At 51.1% G+C, this 27,636-nt stretch overlaps 1 protein-coding gene across 1 annotated transcript in view; it reads right to left on the reverse strand.

Annotated features, from left to right (window-relative positions):
- The window catches only part of LOC119108205 (uncharacterized), a 110,493-nt gene extending 84,439 nt beyond the window's left edge, over positions 1 to 26,054 (reverse strand). The window contains exons 1-4 of the mRNA XM_037231791.1: positions 25,973 to 26,054; positions 23,765 to 23,880; positions 23,155 to 23,325; positions 22,092 to 22,761 (exon numbers count right to left, since the gene is read on the reverse strand). Of these exons, the coding sequence (XP_037087686.1) occupies positions 22,092 to 22,761; positions 23,155 to 23,325; positions 23,765 to 23,848 (925 nt within the window). The 5' untranslated portion in view covers positions 23,849 to 23,880; positions 25,973 to 26,054. The remainder of the gene's footprint in view (positions 1 to 22,091; positions 22,762 to 23,154; positions 23,326 to 23,764; positions 23,881 to 25,972) is intronic.
- Between the last annotated feature and the right edge of the window lie 1,582 nt (positions 26,055 to 27,636).

Genomic DNA, 27,636 nt, shown 5'->3' on the forward strand with positions numbered 1-27,636 from the left:
GAATTTTTACCGCCTACTCGATAAACACGAAATGACGCACGACATGACCATCAGCTTGTATAGGCATGCACGTGGCGTCGGTTAACGTCCGGTGGCGGAATCATCCAAAGTGCACGCAAAGGCGAAACGAGCGCCTAAAAAAGTAATGATTATATTATGTGTATAATATACATAGTTTATATATGCGTATATATGTATATATACATATATATGTATGCATATATATATATATATATATATATATATATATATATATATATATATCAATGGCGGCGTCAAGTCAGTGCTAATACAAATCCGGTATACTTTTGTAGCTTGCCGTTCTGACTCTTCCCTCCATCCACATTATGTAACCAATGCAGCTGCCAAGCAGCATCGGGACGCGGTTTTGAAGGGCCAGCCAATATTGCGCACATTTTGCGTACGCGTTTATTCTGCCGGTTCCACTTCAAACGCACGCAAACGCGCGAGATATTCAGATGGAATGGCCGTATTCAGACGGCGTCAGCTACTGAAACCAAATCCCGGCACTGCGAACACAGCGCATACCTGAGCTCGAGGCACTGACAGAATGCAGCTAGTTCTTCCAGGCGTGTCGGGCACAAAAGACGTCCGCGCAAAGATTCACTCACTAGTTATTGGTAGTCTTGCGACCTGGAATGCACGTTGCCGTACTAAGTAAATGTGAGAATTATTTAACAAGCATACGCCATGCATGTTTCTTATGACAGACATATCTCGTGCCACGGTTCATATTGCGTAATGGTGGCATCCTTGTCTTTTCTTCCAACCACTGTCAATAAGGAACCAAAACAGCCACATCGCTCATTCAGTTAATGGCTTTCAATCATTGAAGTACGTTTCGGTTCCAGAATATTTATATAATATTTGGTATGCGTCTGAGTGCTGATATTGAGGCTGGTGGTTCGCACAGGAATGAATTTGTTTTGATATGACGGTTCATCGGCTAAAATATACGGAGTTTTTTGATAGACCTCTATATCCAGAGCAGGGGCTGAAACGTTATATATCCAAACACGCTGAAATGTATTGATTTGGATATAACGCAGCAACATGCTTGTCTCACACCGAAGGGGAGGCTCATAATATTTCAGCGTATAATCGGAAACCGCCTCATGCAGGAAGAGGTCCTTAGGTTTAGCATAAAGGAGCTTTATGACGCAATATCTGAATCTAAAAGTGGTAGACTAGGGTATTGTCGATGGATATATTAGTTAAATGACGAGCGCCCGCACTCCTTCGGTTGACACGCTTCCCCAGTGATTTGCCGTGATGTGTTGAGCTATGGCTTGTAGGTGGTTCAGAAAGCCAAGTCCTCTCGAATTCTCCAAGACAATAACTATCCCCCCTCAGTATGTACCCGACGTTAAGTAAATCATATCTCGCTACGAGCGCGGAATGGCCTTAGCTGTAGTAGCACGCACGTCAAACCAACCCTCGTAAGATTGCACCTGAGTTTGCGAGAAAGTTAGCATCCTAAGTATCGAAACCAACCCATTATGCATGCTGTAAGATGGTAATCAAAAATAAATGGAATTTGCAAGATCTAAGATAGCCGCTGACTCAAAATCAAAGACAAGTTCTATGAGGTAACCATCCTCTGGCGGCAGGTAATCGTGTTGAGTAAAACTAACACCCAATCTCTATACTACAGATTTGGTAATATTCCGTAGCGCGCAGCTGAGTGCTGCCATAGGACGCACCATCATTAATAGCCATCTCGTTCCGGCATTTCATCAAGCCGGATTGCTCCAGCAGCGTCTCTGAGCTCTGTTACTCGGACTAACATTTCTGGCACCGGATAGCTTTCCCCAGCGGCTGCGTCCGGCGTCCCAGCGTATACAAATAGATTCGGTTTCAACGCGGCGGTGGGACGCGGCGTCCGCCTCTGTTTAACCGCCTAGTGGGGAGACTGGGGAAGGGGCTGATCACCTGCGACTGAAAAACTGCGGCAACATCCCCGCCGAGGCGAAAACATACCTAATTGGTTTCGCGAGGCCGGCAAAAAAACGCGCATTTGTCTGACATGGAAGATGCGTCAAGTAACGCCTCTGCTTTCTCGGAACTAAATCATTCAGGTGATTTAGTCGGTGAGCGTCGCGTTAAAAATAAGGCGATGGAGGGGTGGACTGACAAGGGAGGTGCCCGCGGAGCGTAGCGGGCGGCTTCAACCTGGGCAGCACCCCGACAGTTGACTTCACACGCGGCATCTGCGAGAGTGTGGGAGAGGGGGGGGGGACACATTGCAGGGGGTTGGATCTCCACGGCACCAGTCCACAAGGCGAGCAGGCTCAAACCTCCCACAGGTGCTGCTGCTCCGGCAGGCTGCAGGCTGCAGCAGTTGAGACTCAGGCTGCTCCGTCGAGCAGCCCTGAGTCTCAACCAACGCGGGGGCCGCGGGGAGGCGCTCCCGGTCGGCATCCGCTCTGTCCTGCCGTAAGACCGCAGCACAACTGGCAACACCCGCTCTGTTCTGCTGCAAGATCGCGGCACAACTGGCAAGACCCGCTCCGTCCTGCCGTAAGACCGCAGCACAACTGACAAGACCCGCTCTGTCCTGCCGTAAGACCGCGGCACAACTGGCAAGACCCGATCTGTCCTGCCGTAAGACCGCAGCACAACTGACAAGACCCGCTCTGTTCTGCCGTAAGACCGCAGCACAACTGGCAAGACAGGCAGATCTGCGTTCCATGCTCGTGGGCTGTGCTGATCAAAGAATTACTCAACTCTTTCATGACGTAACGATCTGAGTAATGGCTCAGCTCATGGAAGGTCGGGAACGACGCCTCGCCGCTCCGAAACCACGCTTCTCTGGGGCGTCAAGCCGATGGCCGGTTGCCGCCAGTTTCGCCTCGCGTCTCTCCCCGAGTGCGTCCATTTGGCCAATTATTCGGCCCCTCCTCGCTCTGGCTATTTGTAACGATGCAACAATCTGTTACCAACCCTTTCCTTACACATCATTAGCGCTCATTATGCCGGGCAGCCAGGGGACGAGAACGGCCATTGTCCGACCCCCCCCCCCTCGACGAGACTGTTTCGGGAACCACGGATTTGTGGTTCGTGAGGCACTGGCAGAGATGGGATCAGACCTTCTCCCGCGGTGGCGCGTCAGGAGACCTACGCCCAGGAAACCTATGCTCTCCGGACCTACGCGCAGGTGGCCCACGTCTACTGAACCCACGCTCACGAGACCTACGGCCAGGAGACCTACGCTCACTATACCTACGCCCAGGAGACCTACACTCACGGGACCTACGCCCAGGAGACCAATGCTCACGAGACCTAGGCCCAGGATACCTACACTCACTGGACCTATGCGCTTGGACAGCATTCCCAAATTATCGAGTCACTGTTGGCTGGTCGGCTGCCACCTGTCGTGCGGAGATAAACGAATACTGACTACTAAAAACGCGTGATAGCGATGACTGCTGCTCCATGGCTCTACGTCGCATCTCACCACATGTACGAAAAATGTGTGTGTGTGTGTGTGTGTGTGTGTGTGTGTGTGTGTGTGTGTGTGTGTGTGTGTGTGTGTGTGTGTATTTGTACGGAAGCGGTATAACAATGGACATTGGTGATAAGTCCATGTTAGCAGACCTAAGCATCCGGATAATTACAATGTACGTGTGATTTTTCCAAGCTGTCCACTGACAGCTATGGTCGGGAGGTGCTGCAATGATGTGCTCGTCCCAAAATTGTGCAACGTTTTTATAACATGTTCACGAATTTTGAACTTAGGTTTGTGTTTTGGAACCTTTGAAATAATCCTGTCTTGTGACATGAAGTTAATTTCTGTCTTTTGCGAGTATGGCTTACCATGCTGAGAACATGATGGAAAACTAAAAATATATTCAGCGCATGACACCTAAACTAAGTAGACGTTGAAGGGCCTGTGGACCGGTGACTGCGGCTTTGTCACAGACCAGACCAGGCCAGAGGCCTCAGCGGGGTGTCTGCTGAAATGTCATTGATTATGGATGATTTGAACACTTCTTGGCGTACGCCTGCCAATTTCCCCGAAGACTGCAGAAACCTGCCCTCCCTTCCGGGAACGGTCCTTTCATTCTGAGCGTGCGGGGAGGAGGCAAGGGGAGGGAGCGAGCGGCCGAGGTGGTGATACTCGGCTGTTCGGTCTCGCCTGAGACGTTAGCAGTTTAAGTCAGTGGCGGGTCCAGGATTTGGTTTAATGGGCAACCACGCAACACTGTGGACCTCTGAGAAGTTTGTGCCCCCCCCCCCCCCCGCCCCACCCGATTCAAAAATAACGAATTGCGGCCAAATTCTCAGATTCTTCTTTTCTATATTGTATGGGAAAACTGAGCACGCCTTTGCGCAGCTCTCGCAAACGAAGAGTGATAGGTATGTGCACGCACAGCGCGCATTATTTTTTTTCGATCTTGTTGGATCCTGAGGGTGAAATTATTTCGGTGAAGACATGACAACATGACCGTAGCTAGAGCCACCAGCAGGGGAGGCCACACAGTTGAAAAAAGACCCTATGACGGCGAAAAGCCCCTCCCAAAATTGCAGGATATTGTTCACTTGTTAATGAGGGGCACCGTTTTCTTTGTTATGCTACGGTTTTTACCGCCTATAACTGGGACAGAAGCCAAAAGCTACCGCGAGATCATTCAACCGCGAGATACAAGAGATCACACGAGATGAAACCATTCGGGCCCCTCTTCGAGGTTCCTCTAGCAAATCCAGTAACGGACTCAGGGCCCTTTGCCGACACATGGCTCCCTATTAGACACTGTGGGTCTCTGACCGACATAGGGGCCCGATCATTGCTTCAGGAACCTTGACCTTGAAACAAAGAGGAATGCAAATCGTAGGCCCCATTTATGGCAAATCGTAGGCCCCATATACACTTGCTTGGGAAATGGGACCCCAGGGATCCGACCAACACAGAGCCGAGTGTTCGGTGTTGGTGGTGCCTGGCCGACATAGACGCCTGCACGGTCTCAGCGGTTCTCAGTCGGTGCAAGAGACCCTCTGACTGATATTTCAGGTCACACCCCCACAGGCTGGGATCCTTTATGCGGCCTACATCCAGCCTTTTGAGTCCTCACACTCTTTAATCTGGCTTTCGATCGTCAGATTTGGTGGGCCCCGGGCCTCTCTTCGGGCCTTATTGAGCACTGCCCTCGATCGACCCTCGCCAACACTGAACACCCTCCCCCCCTCCCCCCCCCCCCCGTTTGGCACTGTGAGTCCCTGACAGATACAGAAGCTTCGACGAGTGTAAATCGCTGGCGCCCGTTTTGTCGCTGCTCGGGTGTGCGCTTAGGCTCATACCGACAGGGCCCGTACTGTGCAGCACAGGTGACGTCGGACCGACATATACACCCTTATTGAATTAAGAGCCCCCGATCGGCGCAAAGGGTTCTGTGACTGGCATTGAAATGTCCGGCCATGCGGGCCAGGACCCGTGAATACGACCTACAGCTGGCCTTTCGGGCCCTTCGAGCTCTTAAATCGGGGCTCTAATCGTCGGGCCCAATTTGAGGGAGGGGGGGGGAGGCGTGCCCTTATACCCCCTGTCCTCGCCATTGTATGACAACATGAGTTAAATTTGACAGCTTAATGTCAAAATGGAGCTTGATAATTAATCCTGATGGTGGTTCCAGTTAGACGGCTAGTCAATGTAATAAACTGATGGCTAATGACGGACGCAGGGTTTTGGTTTGGATTATGATGAGTGAGTGTAAATGATGGGTGAGTGTAAGCTACGCCATCATCCAAATCTGCTGAGAATGTGATGCTCAAGAATGGCGATTGCCACAAATTTAGCGACCATGGGAAGTGAAATACGGGACGCTTAAAGCGCGTAAAATTATCTTAGGTATTAGTGCGTAGAAATGCATCGCGACATATGCAGCTGGTGCTATCTCCGGCGAATGTGATGTGGAAATATAGTTATCCTTTTGGTCTGGGACTTGTGGACATGCGTTAATTCGATCAGTCCCGTACATTCTACCAGGCAAAGCACGATGAGTGGTGGAATCGCTAGCGCGAACATGCGCATCTAGGCTTTTGGCAATACATTAAGGTCCTTCTGACTTTATCCGAAGAACCAAAGACCAAAATAGGGGGCCACGGAGTGATCAGAAGCCACAGCTGATAAGCATGCGAGGTCCCTGCACTGCCAGTTTATATCAGCTGCTTATAGATATATTTATTGTATGAAGCGGAAGTGGCGTAATTGTATCCGTTCATTGCCAAATGAAACATAATAAATGTGTGTGGTTTACCACTACCGTAAGAACTGGTTTACCATGAAAACGTCTTGCGCATTGATATACAAATTTACAAACATGGAGTTTCAGCAATGTATATGGTTTTCTTAGCCTGTTCACGCGTTCATTCACAAAAACACCAAAATATAATCGACAAAAATGCGCATTCCAGTTGGTGTAAAATAGAACATAAAACGCTTACATACACCATTCGAAAAAATTATCCTCAGCCGGGAGTGCAAACAGGATGACTCGTCCTAATAAGGATGCTTCTTCACCGCGTGTTTCACTGAACAAGTACTGCGAGCGTGCTGCAGTTCCGGGGACAGCGCTCCGAGCTGTGGTGTCTCAGGACGAAAAGTGACCCCTGTAGGCTTGAGTTCGGACGTGCCGCATGTGAAACACCCCTCATGCCAATGTCGCGTCCCAAGCACGTTAATTGTAACAGTGTTGCTGGTAGAGCTGGATCTGTAATGGCCATGCAATTCCATTTATTCACGCATACTCGGTACTATTACCTTATCCACGCTCAGCCAATGCCCCTGCCTCAAGACAGCGTTGGTAATGATCGTACTTTTTATGGTTCGCTATCAGTGCGTGCCGAAAAATTCGTTTCAAGCGCAGCACCTGTGTAGCGCCCGATGCACTTCCGGCAGTGCAGCAGAGCACATTCGACAGGGACAGCGATTGCATTGTTTGACTCATGCGGTTCTGTAGCGCCAGGTGAAGATGATGTAATATTACCATTGGAATCCTTAACGTCAATGATGTTAAGGATGCAATGTACACCCATGGAGCAACGGACAACGCTATCAGCCTTTAATGATCAGCTTTCGTTTACCCTTTCCACGGTAGGTGGTGACGGGCTCGCCAACAGTGACTCGATAATGCGGGCATCACGCCGTCGTACGCCTCCTGGGCGTAGGTCCAGTGAGCGTAGGTTTCGTGAGCGTAGGTCCAGCGAGCGTAGGCCTCGTGAGCGTAGGTCCAACAAGCATAGGTTTCCTGAGCGTAGGTCCAGCAAGCGTAGGTTTTGTGAACGTAGGTGCAACGAGCGTAAGCCTCGTGAGCGTAGGTCAAGCAAGCGTAGGTCTTGTGAGCGCTGGTCCAGCAGGCGTAGGTCTTTTGAGCTAGGCCCAGCAAACGTAGGCCTCGTAGGCGTAGGTCCAGTGCGCATAGGTCTCCTGGGGGGTAGGTCTTCTGAGTTGTCCCCTCTCCCGCCACCGTTCGCATACCGAGTCGGAGCGGACAAAGGAGGCACTGACTCGCTCAGGGCATGTCGCCCGTCTACCCATCAGCCTGATCGTCATAACAACAGTTTGCGCATAAACTGATTGATTGTGTTCATGTCTGGTGGACTGTTTTCGAGCATTCTTTCTGCATCATTGCTGGCTAAAATCAGCATGATTGGCACGGAATATGACTGGGCAGCTTCTCGCGACACGCGGTGACGGGACAGCGGCTGCTATGTTTCGCAGAGCAGAAATGCTACCCATCAGCGATGCATGACCTGAAATGGTATGTGTGCTCGCCGCAGGCTGATGCACATCTGCGCTCATACGCTGTGTTTGCCCGGTTGTTTGATAAGGAGGGTCTCTGATCATACTTTGGAAGAAACGCAGAGGAGGAATGAGCTAAAGCGGTCGCGAGATTGCCTGAATGCTGTTTGCCGTCTGGTCTGATCATGCCCTGGTCTCTCCACTAAGCTGCACAACCGGGCATCAAGACTACAGTGCCGTCTACCGAACCGATGCAGTCAAAAACCAGCCATAGCGCAAGTCGCGGAAGAAAAAGGAAGAAAATGATAGGGATTTTAACTTTAAGGAGTGCTTCGTCGAGAATTATAGAGCAAAAGAGCAAGAGGATGCACTAAAAAGGGGATTACGCGAGAGAGAGAGAGAGAGAGAGGAGAGAGAGAGAGAGAGAAGAGAGAGAGAGAGAGAGAGAGGGAGAGAGAGAGAGAGAGAGAGAGAGAGAGAGAGAGAGAGAAGAGAGAGAGAGAGAGAGAGAGAGAGAGAGAGAGAGAGAGAGAGAGAGGAGAGCGAGAGAGAGAGAGAGAGAGAGAGAGATAGAGAGAGGAGAGAGAGAGAGAGAGGAGAGAGAGAGAGAGAGAGAGAGATAGAGAGAGAGAGGAGAGAGAGGAGAGAGAGAGAGAGAGAGAGAGAGAGAGAGAGAGAGAAGAGAGAGAGAGAGAGAGAGAGAGAGAGGAGAGAGAGAGAGAGAGAGAGAGAGAGAGAGAGAGAGAGAGAGAGAGAGAGAGAGAGAGAGAGAGAGAGAGAGAGAGAGAGAGAGAGAGAGAGAGAGAGAGAGAGAGAGAGAGAGAGAGAGAGAGAGAGAGAGAGATGGTGGTAATGGTGAGTCAGAGCCGAACTTACTCTCTCACCCAGCTCTCAACATCTAAATCTCGCTTCGCCGTCGACAGGAATGGTGTACCCGGTGTGGGAACTCAGACCCGCCTATCTGGAGTAACAGCACGGGCAGACCCATTGGGGCATCACCGCTGATCGGCAGTAACAGGCCGCACCGGCCATCGCACAGGGGCATCACAGCTGGTCGGAAGTAACAGCCCGCACCGGCCGACTCATTGGGGCGTCACCGCTGGTCGGAAGTAACAGCCCGCACCGGCCGACTCATTGGGGCGTCACCGCTGGTCGGAAGTAACAGCCAGCACCGACTGACCCACAGGGACATCATCGCTGGTCGGAAGTAACAGCCCGCACCAGCCGACCCACAGGGGCATCACCGCTGGTCGGAAGTAACAGCCCGCACCGGCCAACCTACTGGGGCATCACCGCTGGTCGGAAGTAGCAGCCCTCACCGGCCGACCCAGCCGGCGCTGGGGTGCTGAGGCTCTGGCCAGCTGTCTCCGTGTTTCCAGCGAAGGGGCAGCGGCTGGAGGGCCCTCCTCATTATCGCCACACTCCGGGAGAGCCTGGCAGGGCCCCCACGGCCCGATCTGGCCGTCGTCCTGTCCCATAGTTAGTGTGGCTAATGTCCTCATTAATTGTTTCATTGGGCGGTTAAGTGATCTATAATCACACGTTTGGCCGTACCACGAAACTGCAAATCGCCAGAGCTGGGCGAGGGACAACGGAACACTGAAACCCCAGGGCACGTTGTTGTTTTTTCTCGAAAATACGCGAATACCATTTGTCTTGAGCCATTGTCGACCTTCAAGCAAAAGTAGGCAATTTCTGAGCTAAAACGAGGCAGTGATCCCAGCTCAGGACAGCTCACGTATCAGTATGAGCTATCGCTACTTGTGATCAAGCTAATAATTACCTGATGCCTTAAGGACCGTGATTTTTTAAAAGAAAATATGGGACCAAGCTAGGTGTCGAGGTAACGCCGCTGGATGATGCAAATCGACAAGATCCTGCTATGCGGCAAAAAAAGAGACAATGTGTTGAAAGAATTAAAACCTGCGCCGGGTCACGTGGCTTATCAGGACCAGATAACGACCTTCATTTCTTACACTCTCGACCCAGGAGTCAGAGCCACCAGCGCGAGGTCCCCGTTTCTAACAGCAGTGGTTCGACCTGCGGGAGCCAGCCGTGCGGGATACATTCGGCTCTCTCAGTCCGCAGCAGTCCTGGGGCGACGGCCCAGCCTGTCCTACCCGGTCCTGTCTGGTCGACTGGAGATGAGGCCCGTCCTGCTTCGCCCCTGGGAGGCCTGCTGATCAGTGGGAGACGGCGTCTCAATCCTGTCTGATCGGCGTAAGGGTCTCACGGCCCGTCTGAACTCTGGTTAGTCCGCAGATCGCGCCCGGCTGCCCCCGCAGCGTGGCGATTGCTTCCTGTGGAGGGGCTGGGCCGACAATTCACGAGCTGCAGTCTATATTGGCGCCGAGGTCGATACCAATCACCGTCCCACGCCGCCGGCAGACGGACCTGGCGTCGGCCGCGCACCGCCGCACGCCAAACTCGACCAGATCGCCAGGAAGACGCTCAAGAGCCCTGGGTACGTCGTGAGTTTATGACCGCCGCCTCCGTGGTAAAAGAAAATTGGGAGGTACCTGCCGGATGGCTACGAGCTCGGCGCGGCATCAAATGGCGGTGACGACACCATGAACATTGCGGACACGACGGAACGCCACGTGTGGCATGCTATTCACCAGGGTCCACCCAGCCGCTCCCTTAACCGACTTTCACAACTACAAGTCGTGCTCACTGGAAGGCACTGCGACGTTCAGCTTAGGGCTGGGTCGTCAGGGCCTGGCGTAAGAGGAGGCACGATGTCATGACCTCCTGCGGCACCGCGTCAGTCCTGCATCACCGTTGCCGTCGACCCCAGAGCCGACTCTCAGCCCGGTCAGCAGCTCGGTGGGCGGGTAATGGCCGGGGTCGTCGCCGCGCCAGGAGCCGGCGGCGCCTCGGCACGGACAATCGCCGCTGCGGGGTGCGCGCGACGCACCCTGCCGGGCGGCGCCGCCTCATCAGCGGGACCGCCGCCGCCAAGACGGCGGGGAGTGCCGCTCCGACCCGACGCCGCGGGCCGGCCGCTGCTGAGCCGGTGCCGAGCGACGACCGGGCAGCGCGCACCGCCAGCCACCAATATGGGTGCAGCGGAGGAGGGCAAGACAGGATATATTTCAATAATGTGATGGATGGGACGGGAAGCCCGTAGGAAGCCTTGGGTTCGGCGCTGAGGTGATGAATCTGGCGCGGTACGCTGAGGAGAATAATGACATTATTGGCCAATGGCTCTTTATTAGCCATTGTCTACGCCATAGTTCTCATGCAAGCCGACCAGATATTACATAATTGGCTAACTCACTCGTGCAACACATGAGTTATAGTACGCAAAACACAAGCTCGGGCAGCAATAGGTGTACCAGGTCACCAGCGCGTATCCAGCCAATCAAAACCATAGCTTAGTCGGGAATTCACCCATGGGCGATAGCTTTAATTTGAATCCGCCAACGAAACACGTTTGAACAGCGAAGTTTCAATAGTCCCCGCTAAGAAGTTAACGCGTATTGCCCTTGGTTCGTTTCCTTTTCAGCTTGTGTTGGATGGCTCCAGCCCCTGAGGCGTTATCGTCTCTGGGTCTAGTTGCCAACCGATAAGCGTCGCCAAGACCGTGTCATTCCGAGAGCTCGTGAGCTAATTCCATACAACGCCAAAAGGGTCATAGAGAATGTGATCAGCACCCAATCGTGGCCGCTCGTACAAGCTTGCTCACGCGCCTTGGAGGACACGTGAGATCGTGACCGCTCTTATAAGCTTGCTAACGCGCCTTGGAGGACGCATGAGGTCGTGGCCGCTCTTACAAGCTTGCTAACGCGCCTTGGAGGACACGTGAGAATGACCCGTCATGGAGAGGGCGGAATGAAGTCTGCCTATCCCACTGTTGTATGTGCCCCAGTGAAGTTGGTCACAATATTTTCAGAGAATGATTTCTATGGGTGACTTAAATGCCGGGTCATGACAGCCATGGCTTAACACGCACTCGGGGGGGGGGGGGGAATTGACCCCCCTAAGGTTTTTTCGGAATGGTTTCAGAACGATGCGGCGTACCCGCGTCAAATTTTGCATAGCTGTAGAGAATTGAATAGCAAATCGTCTGGCATCAAAAATTTATATTTACGTTGTAAGGACGCTGACCTATAGCAGGTCGAAGTCAGGCAATGATTTCAGCGAAGGCGATTTCCAGGGAATCCTTTAACCTGATCCAACAACGGAGTGTTAGACGAAACCACACCTCTCTGAGATGCTTTCTTAGGCAACACAACAATTAAGTGAACAGATTACATTGACGTAGGGTCAGACCAAGGTCAAAACCAACATGTTTTATTACTCTAGGGCTTGCTGTATGAGGGAGTTTCTATTGCTCATTTCAATTTTTTGATAACGGCAACCGTATTTTGCACCTTTCATGAACCTCTTAAAGGTCAGCATAGGTCACTGGCCTAAAATGGCCCAGGTCAACATTTTGTTTTTAGGACCGTACTGCCTAGGATAATGTTTTCCGCCTATTCAAATGCAAAACTCAAAGCAGTCTTGTTTGATTTCAGCCACCATCACCTTCAAAAGATCAAGCAAGGTCACGGACCTTAAATGAGCATGTGGCCTTTTGCTTAGAGCAGTTATCTGGGCCTAGATTCCCTTTGGAAACCAGCCTGGAATTTGACGTTGCCTGACCTTATTTATCTCGAGGGGCATGACCTAGGGACCTCAAATTTTGACCTAAGTGAGTTTACATACAATTCAACAGACCCTGTGAATTTGGTGCATCTAGCTTTCTTAGATCTTGATATCTCAGGTGAGTAAAATTGACCCCCACCTGAGCGAAGGGTATCTAACTGGCCACCCGGGCGCGTGTCAAGTAGCTTTGCGTCAAACGAAATCAACATCAGAACATTCGTACTGATCGGCAATTGCAGGCAACATGTTAAATAGCAAATATATCGTGTTCTTACCAGGGCAGGCGATTAGCAACTAGCGAAGTAGCAAACAGAGTATGGCAGTGTTGCACAATCATGACAACACCGCTGCGCCCTATGGTCAAACAAAGTAAAATTGAGCTCATTTCAATGGCAGATTAATGCATTACAAACTGGTCAAACGTATGATACTGACATCTTCATGTAGCTTATTTGGATAAGGTGCGGCGTTTTCCAGGTGTCCACGCCAACGTCTAAAATAACAGCTATGGCCTGTTCTCCACTCTGGCCTTGTGGCCACCTGACGATGGGGGAAGAACGCGTCTCCGGCCGGCGCAGATGGCGCCCGCTCCCTCCAGATGGGTAATAACGTGATATGTTGGGGCCCAAGGTGGAACTGAGCGGGGGACCCGGTCAATGACCAACGGTTTTCTCCGAGCACCAGAGACAGACGTTCCACGAGCGCGATCCTCCTGCAATGGCGGCTCTTCCGCGGGCGTGCGTTGCTGATACGGCCGACCGACGAGCGCCATGGTGCTTGCTCTGACTTTGCCAGCCTGTAACTTAATAGCTTCAAGATTTTTTGCTACATTTCATTTAACCGTCGAATCACTCTCAGACTGATTCCTGGTATAAACAGAAACACCAAAAACCACTTATCAGTAGCCGTTGGTTTTAATGTTGATTGCAAAAACGTAGAGCCTGTGACGAATCTCGTGTCCACCGATGCCGGCCATGATGGATAAGGGAGCCCCGATGGCTAAAGCCTCCTAATCTCACGTCTCTTGAGCTCGATAGAAGAAGGTTTCGCTCTCATGATGCATGGTGGTAAACCTGCAATTCGCCCAGATTTCTATCTGGATATATTTGCAGCGAAGATACGATTAGAAGATATGCTTGCAACGACTATCAAGGAAACGGAGACACATAAATCACACCCGGCTCGCAAAACACTTTTAGCCGGACACTTCACATACCGCTCACGTCACTGCAAAACCGGGATGCATTTTTGAGAGTATGTCGCATAGCGTTTGGTGCTTTTAATGCCGCAGGCTGACACATGGTTACAAAGTACGCTGTTCACTGTTCTGCGGCTGTGTTTACTCAGGCCACTCGCGGTCCGATAGTTTTGTCATCAGTTTAGTTACAAGGCACTGAAGAATGTTGCAAGCATGAAGTTAGCGGTACTGGGGTTGAGTAATGAATCGAGTGTTTCTTTAACGCACATGACGAATCGGATTCCTTATCAACTGTCTTCTAACTTTGCTAGAAGTGCAACCACGTCTGAACGCGCGTGCCCACGAAGCAAGGCTAAAAGGCCCCCGGGCTTTTAGCAGTTATTGCTAATAAATTGAAATATTTTTGGCGGGGTTTTAAAACACAAGATTGACAATCTCCTACTTTTGTGATCATTTAAGATATAACGTGGTATTTGCATTTACTGTACACCAAGAGGCCTAATTTCATCGACAACAGAATTGCATCGCATAACCTCGAAACATGCATGCATTGGCTAGTAAAGCATGGTGCGTGATCTACATCTGAGCGAAGATCAATTTGTAACTTTTGTCCTTACCGCCATTTAACTGGTGTTTTCCGTGGCATTAATGTAGCTCGCTACAAAAGTAAGGCCACAGCAAATGACACACAATGGTCAGAGACAGCAGAGCAATAACCAAAGGAAAGGCGGTGAAAATGTTGTGCCATCGTCTGCTCAATCATGATTAAAATAGATGATTTTAATATCTTCATCGTGATTATATATACTGATGCGAAAACTCAGGTTGAGATACGCGGACGAATATTTCAAAACACACAAGCACGAAATAATTCCCGCAGTATTGGCCCATGTTCAATATTCAGTGTCTCAATCGTACCCATCAGTGTTCCAAAAGGGAGGCAACAAATAGCTAACTAGATCCTCGAGTTGGGTTCGTACTGATAAGCTTTATTACATACGCGGAGATGAGCCTGCCAAAAATTTCACCAGTTCAGATAATTTAAAATGATATAGCTACCTTGCAGGCCGCCTTGATTCAGCTCACTTCCCTGCACATCATTATCGCCGCCAATTCACTTTTGACTTTTGCTTTTTGTTACCATGTGGATTTCTTTGACGTCGCAGTCAAATCCTTTCTCTCTGTACCTTTCCGTAACAAATTATGGTTAGTTACTTTGTTGACAGTCAATATCACATTCGTCAACGTACATGAGAAATTACAATCAATAGCAAAAACTGGGAATGATTTAAAGCCTCTAAGTCATAGATTATCCGTGGCGTGGCGGCCCGCATGATCAGCATGATCAGCTGAGAGTAAAAAGGTCACCGTCGAGGATTTCTCTGCCCCGTCGTCGACCAGGTGGCACTCTGGCCTTGATTGGCACATGACACTTTTAGTCCTTGTGTGGCGGTCAGTCGGACGCTTGGCGGATGCAGTGAGCCGACACCGCTCCAAACAGCCGAGTTTGGCGTCGGGAAGACTCGACGCTCGTCTCGAGTAGGGCATACAGGGCACTGGGGATTCGGGGACGTGCAGTGCCCTGTACACACTCAGCAGTCCCGGTGGTTCACAGGATCCGCGACGCTGGGCCAGCCGAGTGCTTACGGAACGGGTGAAATGTGATCGCTGCGGCGGACGCCACTTACCGGCCTGGCCGCGAAGTGCACCAACCTTTGCGCCCTGTCTAGGTGACGCCTAACCGCTCCACCCTGGACTGACAGGCAGTAGAGGATGTGGGTGTGGTGGGGGGAGGGGGTAGACGTGAATTTGAACAAAGAGCTTAAGAACCTCAGGAGTGAGGTAGTCTCGAATTTTGAACATGGATACGAAGATTGCATTACAGCGCCGAACGAGTACGAAGATGTGGGGTTCCCAGGTGAGGCGGTAATCGAGGAGCGCACCCAGTACCTTCACTGAAGATGATGGACAAATGTCTGAGTCAGAGATGGTAATATGGAAGTTGCCGATCTTTGTGATGAAAAGTTTGGTGCCCAGCATGAAGTCTGTCTTTTGGGGCTCATTTTGAGGCTGTTTGACTGAAACCAGTTTTGAAGGCACTAAATGAACTCCTCGACACGAGGCTAGACAGGCCAATGACGTCGGGGTGGTGGAGTCGAGGAATTGAGCGTCATCAGCGCAAGATAGTAGGCGTCCGTGGGTGGGAAGCTGGATAGGTCGTTAATGAAGATGAGGGACAGGGTTGGGTCGACAAGAGATCCCGGCTGCCTCGTGAGATAGGAATAGGGTAACCGAGCCACCACAAACCACCTGCTTCCGACCGCTCAGAAAGTCCCGGAACCATTCCGAGGACACCTCGCACCGTTCCAGCTTGCTCAGGAGGATACCGTGATCAGCGTTGTTAAAAGCCTTGCTAAGATAAGTCGTCGTTATCGACGCGACATGGCTGTCGTCGACCGCCATTGCCAGTCATTCGACAGCGCTGATCGTGCCATCCTCCGTCGAAGGACGCGGACGATAAGCATCTTACAATGGCATCAGTACATGGTTGTCCAGAAGGTAACAATTGAGCTGCAAGCAGGCGACCTTCTCCGATGTTTTCGAAAGTACAGAGAGAATAGAAATGGGCCAAACTTGGTCAGGTCTGACCGATCACCCGACTTGAGTACCGGGGTGACGCGCGCGATCGTTCAGGTGTACAGAACAGACTGGCTCAGAAGGGAATGAAGCCCTTAGGTTTATGAAGTTATAGCATTGACGGCGTTGACTAAGGAGGACAGAAATTACCAAAAATGTCTATCGGCCCACCAACCTGGGATGGCTTCCATTGTCACTGGTGTTGCCCTTGTTTATTCCATTTTGCGTGCATTTCAGATTTGGTATCCCACTAAGCTCATGCCTAATAATTCCATCGTGGAAAGGAACAATTCAAACATCACAATCTTACCGAATATAAAAACATCACAGCCCTAACAGCTGTAAAACATCATCATCTTTACAAATATGGGAACATCATTATCTTAGCAAATAGACATAATTCGCAATATGCGAAGCTCATGGTCGAAACCAATGTTTTAGTCACAAGCTCACCATTGTTCTGCCTTTGGCAAACCTCTCTTCTACCAAGACCCCGCATTAATGCATTCTGGGCAGGCGACGTTGTGACATTATCATGGGACTAAACCACATAATACCAGCGTTACGGCCGCTCGAAGCGCTTTTCTTTGCCGGCTGGTTTGATGTAGATATTCCCATAAACCAGATTTTCTCAGCCTAGCACATTCAATATGACATTTTTAGCTGGGAAATGGCATTGGTTTGCACCAGAGCAACACAATTATTGCTGAAACGCGGTCCTAGCCTGCAACCGCCGGAGAGATAGGGTAACCTCCAAAGAACTCTAGCCACAAGTGCTTAGAAACAGTCGGTGTAAAAGAGTACAACATACAACACCAACAACATAGGGTGGAGATGAGGTACGGCGGCCCAGACGGGCTCGCAGCACCCTGGGACGCGCATGGAGAAGTTGGAATGCACATTCTGTAGCCTTAGGAGGGGCGTTGCCAGGGTAGATGCAGGGTTGGCTTGCTCTAATGGGGGCAGTGAGGGGTGAACTCCAGGAAGCGTAAATGCAGAGCGCGCCATTTCAGTTCAAGATAGCAGATTTTCCTGTAAAATGGGACGATCTCTGGCAAGTTCTGCAACTTCCACCAGTCAAAGAGTGGTGGCCCTAGCTCAGCTCGAAAATAGTTTTGAGGATATACAAGGGTAGTCGAGGTATTATTCCCTTCGTATCTTTTTTATCTGACCCATCCGACTTTATGGGTCTGCGAGTTAACCGACAACTAGGAAGCTCATAGTAAAGTAGCAGAGAAATTATTGGTATCCGCCCTCCTCACGTCACCTTATTTTAACACGCCACTCCATATAGGTACTGCAGTACAACCATTCATGCCAATTATTGCCCATTTATAAATTTAGTGTTACCATTACACATGATATCCATTGATTTACAGATAGTCATGTCTCAAAGGGGCATTACATATAAATGTTCAGGCAGGTTGACTACGACGAATATGGCACAGGTACTGAACTTAGAAAACGTGGTTTAGCAGGATCTCTTTTTGGAAGCAAGTCGCAGCATTGAATTTTCTTTAGAAGGTTCTAAGTGCAAAATGTACAATATCTATCCACATGACATTGAAATAAAGATGTAGCAGAGGATTGCCACCCAGTGCATTGACGAAATCTCCTTTCGTTATAATGCTATTAGTATCTACCAGTCTTTGCGTAGTATCAGCCAAGGACCGTGCTATGGGCTAACAAATTTGAGTCCCATGGTGGCGTCGCATCTGCGTAGCCTTCTCTAGTAGCCCTGTCTGCTGGCTTCAACCGCTGGGAATGATAGACACCTGATAACCTTATAACCACCTTCATGAGCGAGTTTTCGAGCGATGATAGTTGAGCTTTGCCTATCATGACAAATGGATGTGTCTTCGACTACTGAGGGTGCAAAACTTTACCTGCATATTGACTTGAACTTGCGTGTTTGAAGCGGTCAGTCGTGTACATGGAGCGGGAATGTGGTGGAAGCATGAGCTGGCGAGATCGAGAGGCGACACTGAGGGTCTGTAGGGTCTGCGTAGGTTATCTAAATGCAACGGCCGTGGTGCAAATATCTGTATGTCAAAATGGCGTGCTTTGCTTATCACTGAGTACTTCACCAGCTGCAACTTTGTGGCCAGTTTGGCCAATGACCGCTTACAAATTACCAACGAACAGCACAAAAGCTTTGTGTGAACTGTGTGAAAACTTTCCATATGTGGGCGCGTTTCAGGAGATTGTAAAAAAACTCGCCTGCAGATGCGCTCATTGATTCACTGTTTCCTGAGGCTGCAGCTCGGCCCCACGCTCCCCATCGCAGACCATGGCGACTTGTTCGTCCACACTTTTGTACACTGGGTTCGTGGATAAATAATTCGTACCCTGGGGCCATGTCACGCGGGTGCCTTAAAGCGCGATTTATCGAGCCTTATATGACAGTCGCGCTTATATACGAGCGTAGAGAGACGCTGCCGACGCCGACAACAACTATTCATTTCACAGGCCTCACATGTTCTGGGCACTTACGATGCCCCAAGATTTTCCAAACATTGGTGGCAAGGCGCGGCGGTTGTGTATTGAGATGATCATACACATCAGTACGGCCACATGCACCTACACATCAGTCCGCAGATGAGGCTCAGGATGCATTTTTCTTTTCTAGTGTGTGCACAATCCAACTGGTTAATCGATTCCGCGGGTATGCCTTTGGTCGCTGCCGGCCAAAGTACTCCGACTGTGATTCAAAGTAACTAGATTCAGGTGGGCTGTGATTGAAACCTTGGTGTAAGCTACACCTCGTGTATGTCGATCGGCATGCTCAACTTCCACTCAGGAAGCTGGCTCCTGCTGTCTAATGACACGAATGAAAAAATCAACAAAAAACAGTAAAGCCCTGACCGATTTCGCCAACAGGCTGCACATTCCTTTTCGGCCACTTCTTGGCATTGCGTTCGTGCTGTGGAGGACTCCATAGCCGGAACTGAACCAGACTCGTTAGTGTACTGATTGTGTGATGCCAGGTGCTCAGTGAGCGATTTTAAGCTCCCTCGTCGATTTTTCACGAGGCCCCTCCGCGGGGCCCCCATGTACACCGAGGTGCATAATTTTAAGAGTGCGAATAGAAAAAACCCAAGGAGAAAAATATTTCAGTATAAAGTATTGATAGAGCACCGATGTTGATCGCAGTTAGCGTGGTCGCAGTCACCCCGGTCAGCCGGCGTTTTCCAGTCATGCATGTGTGAGGTGCTGAAAACGCCGTGTGCTTCGCTGGACCGCGCCACTTGCAAGCCTTCGCGATACTGACGATTTCATACAGTCCCTGACATTCCCGCATCCCCACACGGCTTACAAGCCTATCGATGGACACTTTCTCGGTTGAGACCTCTGTGGCCCAGCCCGTCTGGTGCAGAGCTCTCGGCCGACACAACCAACAGGCCTTCTAGCTCGGTATACCATGCCTGCCTCGAGTGGTCTGAAGGCGTCAACGGACCAATTAAAAATCCTCGCGCATCTGACGAGCGCAGCACGGTCCTTTGAAGCGGCCATGGGCGCCGTCACGCCTCAGGCCAGCCGCCGAGGGACGCCCCGCGATTCCTCTAAGGGGCGTCACCTGATGGTGACCCGTCCTGAATCGTTGTCCATTAGCTGGCCCCCGGCGGCCACAAAGCGGCAGCGACGCCCGGTTGCGCCGCGTTCGCCACGAGTGTGCCAGATCCGAGGATAAGTCACGTGCGCCGCCGGCGGTCTGCAGCGGGCGCCGCCGGTCCCCTTTGTGTCGGCCCTAGGACTCCGACCCCACTCAGCAGTCCCCCGACAACGGCACGTCGGACGGGGTACCTCGGTCTCAGCGCTCAAGCTGGCGTTCTCAGCTGTGCGGCGTCGGCACAAATTACTCAGCAGTGAGCAAAAGACTGATGTGATGAGTTGAGGACAGCGGCGGCGGATTATGGGAGGGACAGGAGCTTCCCTGCCGCCAACTATGGAGGACGTTTAGCATGAGCCCTATGACAGTGCATGGAAAGAAACGAGATTTTGTAATACTATGTTAGCCCCCCCCCCCCCCCCCCGATCTTCGTGGGGGTTGGGCCGCCACTGTTCGCGAAGCTCACGCATGAACTGGCAAGTCGATCTTGGGCTGAACACTAGTGCCCATCTGTTGACACATCGAGTGTGGACGTATCATGCGTGGTAAGCGCACGGGTCTGGCGGTCATCACCGGATGTAACACAGCTTCTGGTATACTGAGCCGTATACCACCAAGGGTGCCTCACAGCCATTGTGAAGGTTTTGCCAATGCGTTGTAAGTCATTGCTGCTGATATATTAGGGATCGAAATATTTGGTTTGTAAAGTATTAAGGGCAGGAGCCATGCTCCTCAAATCGACGTTATGTGCTTGGACAGTCCTCTTTCTAGCTGCTTTCGTGCACGAAAGGGCCCACTCCATCAAAAAGAAATGTTAGTGTGTTTACTTGCCTTGATGTCGTAAACTGTTGCCAAATTAATCGAGATTTGCCTTGAGCGCATTTCGTTTATATGCTAGCTAGCGACAAGTGCGCGATTCTCCCTGCAACACGTCTAGCGAGAAAATAACTACCCACTAAACGGGAAAGGTAACTTACTGGGGCTGCGTACTTGGCAAGAAAATATAATAACAAGAGCTTGTATTTCCATCGTAAGATTTGTGTGGCCAGGTACACTGAAGCATACAAAAACACATGTTGTCGGGTCTACAGCACTCTGCCTAGTGGAAGCCGTTTAATGCCGACAGTGCTTAGATTACGCCAGCAATCGAAATCAAAACACACATTTGCATTGTGACAAGGCAACAATCATCATCGATATACCAAAACGGCACCGCCATATCCGAGAACAAGAACTGATCACTCCACAGGATGCGGACTAATCGTTCAGAACGTCCCCCATCCCCAGTCTCACCAGATGGCTCACTAGCGACAGTGGGCGATACAGAGGCCCGCGGAGCGCTGCACCCGTCAGGGGCCGGAGTGGCGGCATCAAACGCTGGCAGCCACGGAGACCGCGACGCCACCCACAGGCGGCCACCCGTCACTGCGCACATGCAGGCGCCAGGGACGGGCCACACTGCGGAGCTCCGGGACAGCCAGCGCGGACTCGCTGAGACGACCGGCAACAGGTGGAGATGCACATACACATGAGCAATCAGGCCATTGATTGGCGATGTACCATCCATGTACCCAACGTGCCTCTGTAGCTATCGTCAATGTCCATGTTGCGTAAGTGACAATATTTGATCCGCTGCGCATCAAATTTAACTCGAAGCCCATCCAGGATTCCTGGATACAAATTTGGGTAAAAGAGAAACATTAGGCAAAAAGTACATCGCGTACTGAGCCACTGACGATCAATTACCTGTAATCGTGCTATCGATTACCGAAAAAGTCCTTACATCTTAAAAACCTAGCGTCCTTCGCCCCTGGGGTGCAGATACCACTACTCAATTCACGTAGCACCCACCAGCGGCGCGGAACATTGGTCCCCCCCCCCCCCTCCACACACACACACGCACTTTGTCAACACCGCCCGTCGCCGCAGCAGCCCCTGTAGAACAGACCGCCACCCTGGTGGCGCCTCAGCACGACTGTTCATCACCAGGACCAGCGCGGCGTCCGTCGCCAGCAGTGCTCATTACGTGAACCTTGGTCACCAGTGGCGCCCCTAGCGCGGCCGCCCGCCACTAGTGGCGCCCCCAGAACAGCTGTCGTCACAAGCGGCGCTCACCGCACGGTCGCCCACCACCAGTGGCGCCCCCGGCCGGGCCGCCCGTCACCAGCGGGGCCGTGACGTCGGGTAGGGCCACTCATGGTGGCGTCTGCTCCGGTTTGGCTCGGGGGCCGGCTGACGGCGCCGGTCCGGGGGGACGTGGCCCTGTTGCCAGGGTGAGGAGCCGCCGCCCGCGTGCGACCGGCTATTGTAGAACGCCTTTTCGAGGTCACCCTGCGGCTGCTGTCGCCCCCCGTATCGCTCAGCGCCGCGCTCGCCGCATCCGTCGTCACCCCACGCACCGCGCCGCCCGGTGTCACGGCCGCTGTAGCCCTCTTCGCCGCGCTCGCCGCGCCGCACGCTCCGGCGGTCACCGGGCCAGTCATCAGTAGGCTCACAGTACCGCCCGGCGCCGCGGCCGCTGGAGAGCTCCGGAGCGCCGTCATCGTGCCAGTCTCCCGCGCGCTCGTTGTACCTCTCCGCAAAGCGACCGCCGTACCTCTCCACGCCACGATCATTGTACCTGTCCGCTCCGTGGTCATCGTACCTCTGTGCTCCGTGATCATTGTACTTGTCCGTACCACGATCATTAGACCACACCGCACCGCGATCACTCGCCCGCTCCGTACCGCGGTCAGTGTGGCGGTCGGGACGGCGGACGCTGTGTCTCTCCGACCCGCGTTCACTAAAGCGACCCGCTGTCCGGTCGCTGTGCCTATGGTCGGCGCGTTCTGCCCGGGCTCCTCCGCCGGACTCGATCAAGCGCCGGACGGGGCGACCGTTCGACGCCAGCTGCTGCTTGTCATGCTGCTGGAAGACAATAGCAACATGTTACTTCCCCAGGTCAGCGGATGGGGATGTGTGTGACAATGTGGACGTGCAGTTTTCTGACCACCAAGCTGGGGCGTCGGGATTACTTAAATCGCAGCATGAGCAAACAATAAATAAGAGCAGAACATACACTAGCAACAGTCATCCAGCGAAGACACAGGCCGAGTCTGACTCCGTTTTCATGCGTGGATAAAGTTGCAAAATTGTGTTTCTTCACAACGCAGCACTGCCAAGATTTCAGCAGTCAAATTTCCAAAAGTATGCTCAGAGGACTGCAGAGGACAGCGACGTTCGCCGTCGGGCGGTGACCACAGTAAACCCCCTGGCTTCCCCCCTCCCATCCTTGTCAGGCGGTGACCGCGGCGGACCCACCTGGCCGCCTTGCGCCTGCAGTCGGAGCACTCGACCGAACAGCTTGGTGTCGCGGTACAGCTCGAGCGCGTATGGCACCGACTCCTCGTCCTCGTAGGTGACGAAGGCGAAGGGGCGCGGATCGCCCGTCCTCTGGTCCCGCGGCCGGCGCACCCTTTCCAGTGGTCCCGCCTGGCAATCACAAGGCCAGGAAAGTGGAAGCACACTATATACATAATATGTTCCAATACTAAATGCATGCATACTGTTACCCACACTTAAATAATTACATATTCTTACTCAGAAAGCAAGTGCAGTGCTTCAAGTGTGCACCCTTGACAGCATTATAGCTAACAAATGCTTTTGTGTGTAGAGTTGTAGCTCATTAAACCACACAGCATCCACACATGACCGCTGAAATGGAGCTTGCAATGGAAACAGGACCTTTTGGCTATGTGAGTAATGTCTCAGGTGGCATGGCCATAAACTACCACTGACAGTAGACTGGCCTGACAGGTGGTATATCCAGTGGAGCTGCCATAACCTAATGCAGATGCTGACAAAGGAGCCTGTTTGTACCATTAGTGGCATCGTCGACATGCCTTAAAACATGCTAACATGAGAAGCTTACCTGTAAGAATAATTCATACAGAACTTCATCTGTCACCTCACCAGAGACATTGCCACACCATATTGTTCGGTCAGGATCAGACATCAGTGTGCAGTGTGTGGTGGGAAGTTGAAAACCTGAAATTAAGACATCCTGTTATTATGGCATATTTAAGAAACATCAGCCAAGTCACTTCAAGACACTGGCAGTGTGGCAAGGTGGTCATAATGGTGGTCAACTAAATGGAGACACACTTGAAAACTTCACGTTTTTAGCTATTTCCCCTAATATTTGAAGTAACATATGCATGCCCAGTGTGTGATAGGTGCATGCTGGTGCAAGTCCATGACACCTTTCTTTGTCAGGGAATATAACACCTTGCTTCGGAAAACAGACTGATGTACACTGACAATAATTTGTGTGGCTGCTACTGTGACATGCATTTACTTTGGTTTTCATAGCCTTGTTTCCTTGACCAAACTTTTGCTTGAACTTGCGTAGACCAGGCAGACTTGTTTGCACACTACCTATAAACTGCTACTCAAATTGTAAGGGCTGTAAGCATATCATTGTGAAGAGCTTGGTTAATATGGCTTTTCAACATGGCATAATATGCACAGATGCGTTAGAAATGCTGAAACAACCTTGAGAGGCTTTGAAATTTTTCCAAGCTTTTTACAATGTCTGAAAAACACTTAGGTGTATGCATACCTTGGTACCTAATGTTAGAAAATTCACTGTACATCATTTGTCAGGTTTAACGCGGAACATACCGAAGTCATGGCATGCATTGCTACCTCATGTTAAATAGAGCATTGTACGTCAGTCATCGTTTTTAAGGCAGAAGATATCGAAATTAATCGTAAAACAGGTCATCTAAACTCTTACCTCGGAACTTAAATATCTACGATAGCGAACATCCGAGCGCCTCAAACACGCAGCAACCGCGGCCCCGGCGCCGTTGCTACGCAAGATCTAACATTACTGCGTATCAGGAACTATAAAAATGTACGGGAGGCCCAGGTGCCAAGAACCCAATGAAGTATGCTTCCAAGCAGTCTTCCGTGCGCAAGATGAGAATATGGCGGCTGAACAGAACTTCTTAATATGGTGCGTAGGTGTGGCATGGGGCATGGATGCCAATGGGGCACTGGGTTGAAGAGGATAGGGTGGGGAGGTTAGGTTAGGTTAGGTTAGGTTAGGCTAGGCTAGGCTAGGCTAGGCTAGGCTAGGCTAGGCTAGGCTAGGCTAGGCTAGGCTAGGCTAGGCTAGGCTAGGTTAGGTTAGGTTAGGTTAGGTAGGTTAGGTTAGGTTAGGTTAGGTTAGGTTAGGTTAGGTTAGGCTAGGTAAGATAAGGCTAGTTTAGGCTGTTTTGTTTATTTTTATAGTTCTTCACAAGCAGAAATATTGTAACCACGCAACGATGACGCAGGAACTACGCTGGGGAGCCAAGGCGGTGGAGTGAGTGGGGCGCTCGGGAGTTCGCTATCGTAGTTACTGGAATTCGAAGGTGGGAGCATGAATCTACCTGTTTCATGATGATTTACGACATGTTCCGCCTTAAACACGACAAATGATGTACAATGTTTTTTTTAACATTAGGTACCAATGTATACCTACACCTAAGCTTGAACTACAGCATTGTACCGTCCCATTATGACAGCAGGCCTCAGGATTCGCAGCACGTAGCGCCGTCGAAAAAAAGTGATCATACGGCGTAAAGGCGCCCCACACCATCGCCCAACCCTTACAGTCTTAATTGGAATTGCCTCACTCACACGGCTTCTTGCAGGGTATTGCCTTATAATCCCTCAAACCAACCTCACTGCGCTGACAACTTTTGTCGACCACCAATTACCAAACAAACTACCGCAACCAGTGGTCATCCAAACCATCAACATCGCCTTGCCATCAACGGGCACCATTTCCCCCCTTTTTTTGGTGGCTTCAACGTACATTACTTGCCAAGAGAGGAACGAGCGGTGCTGCGAATTTATCCGTACATAAAACGGCTCACCCTAAATAAGTTCGGTGGCCACTTTAGCGAGGGGAAGCAGGGAAAAACCACTCATATGCAATTTTGCTTTGATGGGCTGCGCAATGCGGAAAATGTGGTGAATAAGAGCCGCCATTCAAGATCACAACTTATTGCATATATGTGGGGAAAACCATGAGTAAAACCTTGGTTGCGTTGGGTGCCGGGCCTTTTGCACGCATTAATCGTAGTACCACGGGGCCAAGTAGCGAATCAATTGCCATCAGATCCTCGTACCCAATGACGATGTGATCACGAAGTCCAGAGCAAGGTCGGTTAACACGCGCCCGGGCGGCCGGCGGCCAGATACCCTTCGCCCGTGTGGGCGTCAATTTGACCCCCCTGAGATCTCGGGAACCTTTAGACACTAAATTTACAGCGTGTGTTGACCTGTGCGTGAACTCACTTAGGTTGAGGTGTCAGGTTCCTAGGTCATGACCTTCGGGTAAAAAAGGTCGAACAAGGTCAAGTTCCAGGTTGGTCTCCAAAGTGCCCCCAGAACGTAGATAACCGTTTCTAAGCCAAAGGTCACATTCTCACTGAAGGTCACTGACCTTGTTTGAGCTTTTGAAGGTCAGGGTGGCCAAAATCATGCAAGGTTGCCTTCGAGTTTTGCATTTGACTAAGTGACAAAGATTACGTTAGACAGTATGTTCCTAAAACAAAATGTTGACCCCCGTCATTTTAGATCAGTGACCTAACCTGACCTCTAAGAAGTCCATGGAGATCTATAATGCGGTTTCTGCTATCAATTAACTCGAAATGAGCACCAGAAACTATCCCATACAGCAAGCTCCGGAGTAATAAAACATGTTGGTTTTGGCCTTGGTGTGACCTTCATACCTGAGCTTAGATCAATGTAATTTGCTCATTCAAAATTTTTTAACGACATACTTTCGATATGCTCATGGGCCCTCTTCATTAGTCTAGGACACTTCCGATTCTTTGTCACTTGCCTAGGGTCCTGCACTCTTGTCAGGGGCCCCTCTGATGGCCTGCTTGGGCACAACAGTCCTTCGGGGACCCTTCACAATGGGCCTTGGGTACTTCTTTTCTTAATGGGGGCCCTACGCTTTTGAGGAGGGGGGGGGGGGGCTATCTGATAACCTGCTCGGTCACATTCAATCATTCCGGGGGGCTCTACAGTGGGCTTTGGGCACGTGTTATTTGAATGGGGCCCTCGGCACTAGTCGGCCCCCCCCCCCCCCCCTGTTTGCCTCCTCGGCCACACTGGATTGCTCGAGGGGCCCTGCACATTGGCTCTTGATGTTTGATTTTAGGGTCCTCTGCTCCCATCGGGGTCATCTGATAACCTGTTCGGGTACACTCTATCTTTCGTGGGCCCTCCGCACCGGGTTTTAGGTACTTTTTATTTGAATGGAGGGCCTTACGCTCCTGTTGGGTCCCCTCTGATAAGATGTTTGGGCTTATTCGATCGTGCGGGACCTCTACATGTGGTTTTTGGGCACTTTCTTTTTGAATGAAGAGCCCTCCGCGCTTTTCGGGGACCCTATCTGTTAACCTGCTCCGGCGCCCTCGATTATTCGAGCCCTCTACATTGTGTCGTGGGTGTTCCATACTTGAACGGAAGGCCCTACGCTCTTGTTGGGACCTTATCTGTTAATCTGCTCGGGCACACTCGAATTTCCGGGAGCCTTCCAAATAGTGTCTTGGGCACTTTCTTTCTGAATGGAGAGCCCTACGTCCTTGTCGGGGACCCCACCTGTTCGCCGCTTTGGCCACACCGAATTGTCCAGGGTCCCTGTAATTGGGTCTTGGTGTTTAAATTTAGGGCCCTACACTCCTTTCTGGGCCACCTGATAATCTGCTCGGGTACATTCCATCTTTTGGGGCCCTC

Source organism: Pollicipes pollicipes, unplaced genomic scaffold (genome assembly GCF_011947565.3).
Source record: "Pollicipes pollicipes isolate AB1234 unplaced genomic scaffold, Ppol_2.1 Scaffold_2555;HRSCAF=2994_pilon_pilon_pilon, whole genome shotgun sequence".
Taxonomy (NCBI): Eukaryota; Metazoa; Arthropoda; class Thecostraca; order Pollicipedomorpha; family Pollicipedidae; genus Pollicipes; species Pollicipes pollicipes.